The 12,973-nt window shown below is 42.0% G+C and overlaps 2 protein-coding genes across 4 annotated transcripts in view; one reads left to right on the top strand and one right to left on the bottom strand.

The window, feature by feature from the left end:
* Positions 1-12,973, bottom strand: part of grid2 (glutamate receptor, ionotropic, delta 2) — a 669,082-nt gene that overhangs the window by 581,000 nt on the left and 75,109 nt on the right. The window lies entirely within an intron of this gene.
* On the top strand, positions 9,049-10,682 carry LOC148365685 (TBC1 domain family member 1-like; the record flags this gene model as incomplete). The annotated part of the gene is made up of 1 exon (XM_088334963.1): positions 9,049-10,682. A coding segment is annotated over exon 1 (1,566 nt), but the record flags the coding sequence as incomplete, so codon positions are not given.

Raw genomic sequence — 12,973 nt, 5'->3', positions numbered from 1 at the left:
AACCAAATGTTTGACCTTTAGCGTTTGAAAACCCAAAATGTCAGAACAGTCCTGTTTATGTCAATCGAGTCAAACAAATCTCACATGGAATATGATGTAGATATATATTTATTCTATTTGAATAATTTTTGGAGACAGTCGTATAACATAGCAGTTTGGATTTGTAACGTTGAATAACTGCAGATTTTTTTTTAATCACGTTTTTATTTCTATAAAAAGGCTTTGATGTGAACCCAACCAGAATTGTAAAACCAAACCGTTTTTCTCGCACCATGTATGTGTGAGAGCTTGAGAGAAATTCGGCGAATGGCAGGTGTGATAGGAAGCTGGAAGAGGGAATGTCAATGTTGTATGCAAACAAATACGCATGCAAATGACCATTTATCTACCCAGAATGAAACCTTTCTTTTCTTTTGATAGAAGCTTATTTGGAAAACACATACACTTCTGAATTTAGCCACATTCATCATCTAAATGAACCAAAACGTCTGAACTGAGACTATGTAAGATGAATACATAAACAGTTACGCCCTTGGCATGTAAATAAATACCTCTACCTAAGAAGGCAACCATTACAACTGTGTGATGGTGTTGGGAGTAACAGACTACAATGGAGCGTGGTCCTGGAACACAATTACTTGTTGCAGTAACGAGTATTGTAACGTGTTATTAATACAATTTTGCAACTCTACTGTCGTAATTCCACTTGTTATTAAAAGAAGGTTATGAATAATGGTGTCCTCTAATTGCTTAATCATCCGGTTTTGCTCATCGTTCCCTAAAAGAATGCCATGTTTCTATACCTTTTAAGTACAACTGAATACAGTTATAGCGTTGTCTTAAGCACATTGTATGTGGAAGCTGAATTTATCCTCATGTAGATATTCTCCATACCGTATATATTCGCATCCAAGCAGAATTTACAACTATAAAATAAAATACTGATATCAGGGGGTTAAGCGTAGGGTTATGTGGTTGTGTGTTACCAGTAGAGAATGGTAGGCAGTGTGTGGGCAGGGGCTGACGCGTATACAAGAACAACAAACCAACAGGAAATCAATGGGGCAAACTTGAGCAGTTTACTGTAGAAGTGTCCCTAATGTTTTTTTTGTAAAATCATTGTTGCTATATACAATGAAACGTGTTGGACAGTACTCATATATGGACATGGTGTTTATTTGCAAGCTTTTAAGATTGCACAAACCAAGAAATATGATTGGTGCACTGCCTCCACAGGTTGGTGTACACGTTTCCCTCTATTCCTTGTATTATGTGGTTATTTTAAAGCATTTATTAGGGGTCGGTCTATAAACTATATATGGTACTTTGTAACTAGATTTTTTCCGAGTCCAAACAGGAAAACATCCAGCATTTCCGTCTGGTGCTGAGGCGTCTCCTTGAAAATAGTCTTTTTGTCACAGCAAAATCCACGTCTTCAAGGTGACTTTCCTTGATTTCATCGTCGAACAGGGCTGACTGCTTTTTGATCCTGCAAAAATCCGAGCAATGGCCGTGCGGCCGACACCCACGTGTTAGAAAAAGTTGCAGCAGTTTCTAGGATTTTTTAATTTCTATTGCCGGTTACAACAGTATTATAAGAAGGTAGCGGAGCGCCTGACGTCGTCACTGAGACCATTCATCTGGACTGGGAAACCGGACGACGCCTTCAGGCGTATGAAGACATTTTTTTATAGGTGCAGGGACATCAATCAGGCAGTTAGTGGTTAAGGTGAATATATCCGACATAGGAGTGGATGCGTTACTGTCCCTTTAAGGTTTACCGTATAGTGAACCCAGCAACAGTGTTTCTGCCTCTTTCGGCAACGCTTAAGGTCTACTCTACAAGTCAAGTCGGTGGAGGACTCAGACCTTGCCCTCACACCTGACGACCCTTCCGTAGTCTGGTTTGATGGTGGTGCCCCGGCGCAAGGTGTGGGAGATTGTCTGCTGGAGGGACATCTGGTTCCAGTAACTGGTGGACTGGGAGGTTTATGGCCTGGAAAAAAGGGAAAGACATCCTCTGCGTCTTCTATCCTGTCCATCCTAACAAGATGGGTCGGGGTAATGCAGGCCCCCATTGAGGGTGGGGTACTGTCATGATCCAGTGTGCCATTGCTCATCACCACGCATGCTGCCCATTATCCACAACTGCAGCTCATCAGGGGACTTTGTATAAATGGACTAAGCTGACAAAATTAGTTGACAGATTGTTGCCCTTCGAGCAGCCCCTTGCTGCTGCCTGTGCCATGCCCCAAAAGACTTCCTTCCTTTGTCCAGACAAAACTGTCAACGCTCTTGTGAGTTTGTGTTTGGGTTCAGGCGCCAAACCCATCATCAAGAAGACCTCGTGCATCAAAATGCGGTCTAGGACACCCTCTGTCAGACCAAAGTGCTAGTACAAGTTTGTAGCTAGATCAAGCGAATGTTGCAAAACAAGATGTGATCTCGAGTGGTCCTCAGGTGGATCAAAGTCGTACTACAGCCCAACGACACGAAAAAATGTAATGCACTCTTATTTGCATTGAATTAACGTGCCAAAAGACGTGTAAAACACACAACACAATGAATTGATGTTTATATTGATTGGCAAAACTTTTATCGATTTGTTTTTGCAGTCCTACTCTTGACTAATTTATTTGCAGACATCGAGATATTTTTAGCTTTTGCAAGCCATGTAAAATAAGGTAACAGGCCTTGAGTTTGTCCAATGTACCACAAAGTCTCATGGCAAAGTTAATCAAGTTTTTGGGGATCATTTAGGTCTCATGGTGTCAAATAGGAATGAGTGATGATAAGCTGTTGTTCTCTTAACGGTAAATCCAATATGGTTGGCTTTAATAGGAGTACCCTAATCAAATCTGCTCAGCAGTTCCTGATGTTTCAATGCTAACATCACCTGCACCTCTTGATTTTACAGGTTAACTCAATAAACTAACAAAAGTTCATAGAAACTCCCGTTCTTCGCCTTTCAACCAGCTGAAACGAGGCAAATGTCAAAGCCTCCTCGCATCAGCATGTGTGCCAAATGTCTTCGACTGCGCCTGTGTGCTCGCGAAACCTCCGGCACAAAACATCCCAGATGATGCTTCAGACAGCTCAAAAAACATTTAAAAAGTAGAAGGCAGCTCTTTTTTTCTTTCTTTGCTGCAACACAGTGAGAGATAGTGTGGAAAGAGAGTGACCCAGTTAGGAAAAATTTAAATAGGGATTCCATTTAGAGGGCCACATTAATTGGAGCAGATGCCTTCTCAATTATTAAGAGGCCTCCAAGGGTGTTAGCACGGGCTAAATTTATCCCGTGCGGCTTTGACTGGGCTCGTCCGATCTTGTAAAGCATCTGCAAACGGCAAAAACAAAAAAAAAATGCAACGTGTTTCATACATCAGCGTACACACGTCGTAGCCACTGAACCTCATGCTTTAAAAAGAAAGCTGAGGTCATTCATTGTTGGATAAAAAAAAAAGGCAACCAAAACAAACGAGCCTGCGAGTATTCCCGAGAGAAGAATCAGTCCGAATTCAAAACTCGAAAAGAAAGCCAAACCTCAGAGGCTCTTTGTAGTGTCCCGCCATCCATTTTGCCCTAATGGCCTCTTGGGTTCGGTAGATTTGTACTAAAATGTACCAGCAATAGGGAAAGCAATCCCAAAGGGGGGAGAGACTTTCGCCTTTGATAGTGCACTGGACCGAACTGCGGGAGTGGTAGAATGGAGCTAGGAAAACAGTTAAGAGGTACTTCGCAATGTTTCATGAATTTATTAATAATGCCCCGTTTCTTCTCCAGCGTCATGAGAAAAAAAGAGAACATCTTTAGGGATTCATGATAGAAATGACAGTCGTCTTGGATGGAGGCGCAATGATGATGAGGTGATTCCAACGGAATGGGAGATGAGGACTTGGGATATGTGATTAATTTAGTGTCTAGGCATGAGGGCTGCTTCGGAACAGAAACTGGCAATTTTTAAAACCGTTTTTATCATTTTTCAGACGTATCAGTCCAGAAGATTGCCCATTACAAGTTGTAAAATAATGCTAATGCACTGCTGACCTGCTAAACTGATAGGAATCAATTTGCTCGTGCAAATTACAAGATGGAATTCTTCAGAATATCAATGTGGGACTTTTCAGGAAAGGGAGGACTTCCAATTACAGAATTGCAACTATATCAGGCAATTCGGCAAACTGTTTTGACTTTTTACCGATACTGATTCAGACGCAGAATAAAAATGTATTGGAAGTTTTTTTTTGTGTGATTATCAATGCGGAGCAGAAAAATATATTTTCACATAATTGACTGGTAATGTAGCTCATTTTAGCTATGGTTTAAATGTTACTTTTACGCTGCTACATTAAGCAACATTGAAGTCGTTACTTAATAAATCTTCTCCACGTAAGTACTTAACTGTCTGTCTCCGCATTTATTTTGGCCCAGAACTACGCCAGGGTCTACCATGTTTGACCAATTAAACGTGGCATCCTGGTCACGTGATCATATTCAACTTCAGCGGGGGGGAAATTATTTTTTTACAGATAAAACAGATTGAAACTGACGCTTTAAATACCGGCTGTGAAAACATATAAGAGAGGAGCACCCCTGGCCTCACATAAAACGCATGTTACCCTGAAAAAGGTTGCCAAACGCCAGCTATAATATGCAATGTCTACTTTGTTGGAGTTATTTGGCTAGCTTTTTGTTCTGCTTGCAGAGCTTGTTAAGATAAGTATCTCGGCTCTAAATGTGCTGCTTGATGCGACATGTGCCTAATTATTTGATTGATACTATTTTTATTTTATTCTTTATTAAAGCACTTGAATTTATGTTGATTATTTTAATCTACTTTTAAACTATTATATTTTTTTAGTAAGATGGATTTTGATAATTTGGTGATCTGATTGGTTGTTTTTGAAAAAAATATCAATAATTACGACATTGATTCAGTTACTCAGTACTTGAGTAACTTTTTTACCGAGTACTTTTTTACTTTTACAGAAGTAAGTATTTGGATGACTACTTTTACTTCTGCTTGAGTAATATTCTGAAGTAACAGTATTTTTTCAACATTTTTGGCTACTCTACCCACCTCTGGACAACTTTAGATCAATCTACTAGGCTGGGCCTACTAAATCCGAGAGGATAAACGATATTGCCCTCTGGCAGCCGACAGAGCATTTGGTTTGCATTTATTTTAGAAATAATAACTTTTGATATAATGCATCTAAAAACTCACTTCTTTTTTTGGGGGGGAACAAATTCAGAAATTTATGGCAAGCCGGATTCAATCATCAATGTCGGATATGTCCCGCGGGATGTACGTTTGAATTGCCTGATACAATTCTTAAATTTATTCTTTCCACTTATAGTGACTTTTCCAGTAGCTGTTTTACCAAAATGGACATTTCATATATCCTTCCATTGGGAATCAAACGAAAATGTTCAATGTTCTCTGTTAAACAGAAAGGCAAAGGTATTGTGGGAAGTCAATGACAGATGTTATGAAGAGTAGTTTTACCCACGATTTTCCCGGATCTGCGCCATTATTACATATTCATCGTGTCTTTACACTGATTTTGAGGGAAGTGGGAATGTGGAGATTGGAGGCTTTTAATCATACACAGTGAAATTGTTACTTCCTCCATGCTCAGCATTTTAAGTATCTCAGACTTATCTTGCGCGACAGTTTGCCAGCTCAGAGCTATTTGCTTGATTCTTTCCGTACCCAGCAGCTTCTTCCCCCTGCGTCGCGTCCCGCAGAGTGAGGAAATGAGGACAGGGTTGTTGAAATATCTCGGCCATTCGCTGCCTCTCCTTTAATCCACTGTCCATTTTCTCCCACTAGTCTTCCTGTCCTCCCATGGACCTTGACCTCTTCTAGTGTGTCATGTTCAAGCAATGCACCACATCCCAGTCCTCCATTTTTCCTTTCCCATTTTGGTATGATTGATGACGATAATGCTTTGCTATAAGGCAGTTTATTAAGCTTCATGAAGCAATGCTTGCGTTTCCCCTCCTGCGTGTTGCAGTTCCCACCTAATTCTGCTTAACTCTTCATTTAACCCTTCACCACTCCGGTTCCATGTCTTTAACCGTCTCATTTCCTGTCTCCCGGCTAAAGCCCGGCACACACTAAATGTAGCGAGTTTTGCGTGTGCGAATGTATTTTGTACTGTGCCAGGACAAAATATATGCCGTATTTTTTGTGCATTTTAAATATATTATTTTTGATAAAAAATCTGCATAATATTGTTTGATTTTTTTTTTTAAGCTCAAACGCAGCATTTTGAGTGACAAACATTGTTGAACACATGCGGCCATGTTTAAAATAATTAATTGATGTAAATAATGAACACAAAACTAACAACAATTTACAATGTATTTATTTATTGTCCTTCAAAGGCAGATTCATCAAGAGTTTACTTCCATCCTCAGGTTTTTTTTGCATTGGTTTAAATCCTTCAGGATAACTTCCTGGTTTCTCCGTTCACTAACATTTGTTATTGGCACTATTAAAATAAAAAATAAAATGTGATAATGAGATCAATCCTAAATCCTTTTAAGATGTTGTCTACATCAGTGCGGTCTAGTGGTTAGGATTAGACACTTATTGCCGTGACTAGGTTTCGATTCCCATGGCATCCAATGGTTTGCAAATGTTTTCAGCTATATTTTTCGACCGGTCAAAAATTGCACAAATAAAATGATAGACTATTGTAAAACCATGTGTATAATGCGCACCTAAACATTTAGTTCTTTTTGGTAAAAAAAAAAAAAAAAAAAAAAAAAAAAAGAAAGAAATGCACGAAATACTTGAACAAGCATGGATTTTTAAATACCATGAGTGGAGGTCAGAGTCAGAGTTTAGAATGGGAGGTCTAACAGCTTTTTGAAAAAGATGAAAAAAAAAAATTTTGTCTGCTATTTTATTCGTTGCTGGTGCCGCATTAGTCTTATAGTGTGGAAATACATTGTCCATGCTAACACTGGCTAAACATGCTTTCGTTAAATCTGTTTTTGTTTCATTTTGTGTCACTCTGACAAAATTGTCAGATGTAGCTGTACATTTAATGTATTGTTAGTATATTCTCCTGACAAGCAAGCGTACATGGACACAGCAACCAAGCACACTTAGAGAAAGAAGGAAAAAACCATGATACCTCAATGCGGTGTGTGACACAGATAAAATAACCTTTTATTTGATATAAGCTCTTAAATGTGTAAATTATGAATATTTGTGGAAGGCTGTCTATAATCACCCTCCTCTAATCCGCTTTTTCCCATAAGCCATGCAAATGGGGCTAACTTTTGCCAGTAGCCTTGGTAAAAATGTCTCTATTGGTCAATAAACCGGAATACTTCATTTAAAGCAAATATTGCCTGCATGTAAACATAGTAAATGCAACTGCTTGGTGTTTTTTCTATGCTCTCTTGCAAAATACTGGGGTTTACTTTATGCTAAACAACAACCCAACAGATCACCACACCACCTGCATTGCGAGTCATGCTATAAAGCGTTTTATTTGTTACTCCTGACTCAGTATGTTAGTTATGTGTCACTCAACATGCTATTGCTAATTACAATCATGTTGGACACAAAAACTGATCACGCGAGAATGTAAGTACACACGCTACTGACCATGTAATGTGCAATAAGGGAAACTGTTGGCAGATTGACCACTGGTCTCCGACTAAATGAAGTTATTGAACCTCTCAGTTTGTCCTTGAAGCATGGCAATCAGTCCATTTTATGAAATGTGCACAGGAAGGTTGATTACATAAAGATGAATGTGTTTGTATGCACGATCTGGCTGCTTATAAATCATGTTTACAAGTGAAAAGCATGGAACATGCATGAAAAGAGCAATTAAACAGCTTTGAATCTAGGACCACATCCTATCAAGTGCAGACCTATGTATATAATTAACCTTTAAGTAACCGTTACATGCTTTTGAAAGGAATTATGTAACCTAGATTGTGTTCTATAGGTAAAAAAATGAGATCTGTATAGTCTATTCAAAGAAAAACTTTTATATAATAAACAAATCTAAATTTTTGGATACTTATAATCGGTACTGGTCTGAAAAACCCAAATCGGTCAATCCCTAATTTTTCGCAATCGCTTTCAGTTGCAATGTAGACTACAGAAACATAGATTATACCCTGTCCCTTTAAACAAAGGCTAAAAATAAGAAAAAAACAGAATGTTAGGATAATGGACATATATTTACAATGTAGGGCTTGCGGACTGGCCAAAGTTGTAAGTGCATCAGATATAAAGTGCAACGAAAACGAATGTCATACTCCCAGATTTCCATAACTTTCACTCTTCCACCTATATATATATATATATATATATATATATATATATATATATATATATTTTTACACGGTAGAAAACAAACTCGGAAAGCATTGGAATTTCTTCGATTAACTCTGGGAATCGGTGTCGCTTTTTTAAATGTAGCAGTTAAGAAGATCCGGATAAAGACATATTAGAACGGTCAGTTGGACGGTCCTAACGCAAGCCTCATGATACATGAACATTAGAGCAATTTAACTTCGTGCTAAGGATGGCTAGCTGCGGGGAAGTAGACCACTCTGTTAGCTCACTTCTCTCAAATAAGAAAGGCGGCGGTACCAGCAGCAGCAGCAGCGGTGCGACGGGCAGCGCTAGCAGCGCCGACTCTTCATGTCCGGGCTCCAGCAACACATCGCCGGCGCTCTCAGTTCCAGAGTGTGCCATCTGTCTGCAGAGCTGCGTCCACCCGGTGCAATTGCCCTGCCATGCAAGGCCATGTGCAAGAAGGCCCCACTTTCAGAGCGCTGTTGGACAGTGGGTCGATGGCTTGTACAGTAAGTGAGGACACGGCTAAGTCCCTCCTGCAGCAATTCCCTGATATGATGAGTTACACGGCCGATGATTATGTCATTGTAGGCTGCGGTGGACACCAAGTTTCTCCCAGAGATATGTACGACATTCACGTCACAGTTTACGGGTGCCAAATGATAATACCAGTAATGGTGGTGCCAGGCCAGACAGGAACCTAAAGTGAAAGTCCGGCAGATGATTCTTCAGCAATGAGCCCTTGAGAAACAACGCAAACTAGAGTTCCTGAGTCAAGATGACGTCAATTGAAAGCAAAGAGGAGATCAGTGACACTGACAGTGGGATCAACATGCACTCAGGTCCAGAAAGTCCCACATCGCCTGTCAAGGACCCAAACATGTACACGAGAACCCTCAAACTCAAGCATCAGTCACTGGAGGGGCGTCTGGAGCTCTGTCTTCTGGAGTTCAGGAACCTTTGCATCCGAGAGGCGGAGCTGACTGGGAAATTGCCCTCAGACTATCCTCTCATGCCTGACGAGAACCCACCACATGTCAGAAGAAGGATTGGTGCGTCCTTCAAGTTGGATGAAGGTCTAATCTATATGGAGAAAGAGGACTCGGAGTTGCACGGCCTTGAGACCGACTTGGCCCTCCAGCGGCAGATCTACGAGGCGGCGCGCAAACTCTCGCTAGAGGAGAAGCTGAGCAAGCCCCAGAAGAAACGAGGGGGAGGTTTAGTCGGTGGACTCAGGAGGGCGTTAGCCTTCCAGTCGAATGGACTGGGGAGTCCCACTTTGGGGAACTGTTCACCTGGGAGCCCAACCAATGGAAAACGCCCACTGCTGTTCAAACGGGACCCAAGTTTTCCATCTTTGCAGGCCCTCGATGAGAACGGACTCTCTCCAGAGATCTCTCATGCTAATATTACAGATGTGCTCGCTAGCTCACCTGGGGTGCAGCCCACCAGCCTACGGGAGAACAGGACCATGCTCTTTACGGTTGGCAGATCACAGATCTTTTTGGTCAGTCCGGACACAAAAAAGGTGACCATTGAAAAGAGTTTCCGTGAAATCTCTTTCTGCTCACAGGGTATTCGCCACGTGGACCACTTTGGCTTTATATGCAGAGAAACGGTGGAAAGAGGCGCCTGCCACTTTGTTTGCTATATCTTTCAGTGTACCGACGAATCTCTGGTGGACGAGATTATGCTGACTTTAAAGCAGGCATTTGCTGTCGCAGCTCTGCAACAAAATGCAAAGAGCCAAAGCCAACAGTGTGACACTTGTCCCATGCTGCAGCTTCATAAATTGTGTGAGAGAATAGAAGGTCTAAATGCACCCAAAACCAAACTAGAGCTTCAGAAGCACTTAGCTACCCTGGACAACCAGGACCAAGCTGCAATTTTTGAGGCTATTATGAAGTCTCGTGCAAAGAGTGAACAAGAAGAAAATGAGCTTACTATGGCATCTTTGAGGAATTTGTATGAGGAGAGACAGATGATTCATCATCATACTTTGCCTAAGGACACCAAACAAAATGAGGAGGCGATACCTGTTCCAGTTGAGCCTCAGCACCAGAGCAGCAGTCGGCAACGTCTGGAGCTGTTTAAAAGTCGGGCGAAACGCTCTTTGACCGAATCCTTAGAGGGTATATGGAAGGGAAGCAACAAGTCTGTTTCCCAGAGGAGTACCAGTGAAAGAAGCCATAGTGTATCCTCAATTTCTACTGCCAATAGCCAAGACCAGACCAGCTCGGACAACGGCTTCCTTTTACGACCTACCACCCCGTTCAAATGCCACAACTCAACAGGTGACCTGACCGCGTTGTACGTGTCCCACCAAAGATCCACATTCACGCTGGACTGGATGATGAGGTTTTTATTATTACAGTTCTGCAAATGGATGAGTCACAACATTAGCTTTTTCTGCTGGGTTTGATCTCTTTGATCTCTTTGTAGTACTCTGGTTAAACTGACAAAACCCCGCCTCCTGGTCACATGTTAGAAGCCAAAACCAAACCCCACCCCATACCAGCAGATGGCACTGTTGGACTCAGCATTGCAGGACATTTACCAAAAACTATACACATATTTTAGCAGGAATTTCAATAAAATAAAAGTTATTATTACACCCGTTACATACACCCCCCTGAAATTCTGCTAAATATGGGAGTGCTACACTAAAAAGAAAAAAAATCACATGCCAAAAAGGCAAATACTGATGAAAAAGAGGACACGAAAACTGGTACAGTATTACAAGGAACAAACTGAAGTGCATGTCAGTTCTAAAACTCTCCCAAACGGAGTGTGAAAAGAAAGGAGGCGAGCAAACTCCTAACTAAGCACAGACTCAAAGATGCCTGTTACATCTCTGAAATATCAAACATTGTTCCTGTAGTTGTAAGTGCTCACATAGGCACAATTCTTGTTTCTTACTCAAGCTTTGTTACTCAAACTGAAAGTGCATCTCTACTGAACTTAAACTAGGAACTTGCAGATATTGCGGACAGATGATTGTCACCTACCACATGGTCATTCATCTGACAAATAAGACGACTAGGAGGCCTGATGGACTGGCGGACCCTAAGACCATAACGGTTAGGTTGAGCACAAATAACCTGAGCTTGAAGGTCTGGGGCAGTCAAGTCTAAACAGTCAGTATCAGGGGAGTCTGCGTCCAGATGGTCAGTGTTCAATGGGGTCTCGTCTGGGAGACCCATACCCAAAGGGATCATGTTTTCAGAGCACTGTGATGGGCTTTCCGTATTGTCACTTGAAGTATGGTCAACATCTTGTTCGGGGATGTGCTGACTTCCTCGGCTGGATGTATCAACACTGCGAGAGTCGGACTGGGCATCAGATCTGCTGTCTAGTGAGTTATCCTCTACCTCTGGATGAACTTGCTCTTCACCTGCCTGTATCACCCAGTTTACTGTACGGACATCACTGTCTTCAACCGCGTCAGGTAAATCAGGGCATACATCACTTCCATGCATAGCAGCGTCAGACTCTGAGTGTTCAGATTCGCTGGCCAGATCATCCTCACAGGGCAAGAAGCTAACAGAGAGCAGCAAATTCCTGTGAACTACCTTCTCTTTGCCCGTCAGACAATCCTTGACTCTGTAGACATTGAGATCAGGCTTGACTGATATGACTTCATACGGGGTTGACTCCCACTTGTCTGCAACTTTGCGTTTCCCCGGGACACCTCTGTTGGCGATCAACACCCGGTCTCCCACGACGAGAGGTGATCCTTTGGCCCTACGGTTGTACAGCTTGGCATGACGAGTCTGTTCTCTGAGAGTATTCCTCTGTACAATCTGAGCAGCTTCATGTAGATCTTTCTTCAGATGGCGTACAAAGTCAGAGTAGCTGACAACAGCATCATTGGTATTAGCATGTTGAAACATGACATCGACAGGGAGACGAGGGATCCTACCAAACACTAGGTAAAACGGTGCAAACCCTGTTGTCTCATGCTCTGTGCAGTTATAGCAGAATGTGAGCTGCTGCAGCATTTGTGGCCACTTTGCTTTGGGCTGAGGGGGAAGGGTTCTGATCATATCTCCCAATGTTCGGTTGAATCGTTCTGCGATGCCATTTCCCATGGGGTGGTACGGAGTGGTATGGGATTTCTGCACCCCTGCCATCTCTAGAAGCTCTTTGATCAGTTTGCTCTCAAAATTAGCTCCCTGATCAGAGTGGATACGCCGTGGGAAACCATAGACAAGGAAGAAATCCTGCCACAGACGGCGAGCAACTTGTTTGGCGGTTTGATTTCTGCAAGGGAAGGCGTGCGCCATCTTGGAGAAATGATCAGTTACGACCAGGACATCTACAGACTTGTTCTCTTGCTCAGCAGTCCAAAAGTCTATACAGACCAACTCCATAGGCTCAGAGGTGACTATGTTCTTGAGTGGTGCACGGTTGTGTGGTTCCGGTGTTTTCCCTACTACACAGCGCTGACAGGATTTGACATAATTCACAACATCACGTTCCATGCCATTCCAGAAGAATCGTTGCCGCACCAGAGACAAAGTACGGTTCTGGCCTTGGTGACCTGCTGAGTCATGTAAACCTTGAAGGACTTTCTGTTTCAATGAATCAGGCACCACAAACTGGAAGATTTTCTTGGCCATGTGAGGATCTTTC

Source organism: Urocampus carinirostris, chromosome 5 (genome assembly GCF_059441175.1).
Source record: "Urocampus carinirostris isolate Australia breed hairy pipefish chromosome 5, RoL_Ucar_1.0, whole genome shotgun sequence".
Classification (NCBI taxonomy): Eukaryota; Metazoa; Chordata; class Actinopteri; order Syngnathiformes; family Syngnathidae; genus Urocampus; species Urocampus carinirostris.
The sequence above is the reverse complement of the archived record's forward strand: the minus strand, read 5'-3'. Positions and strand labels throughout refer to the sequence as shown.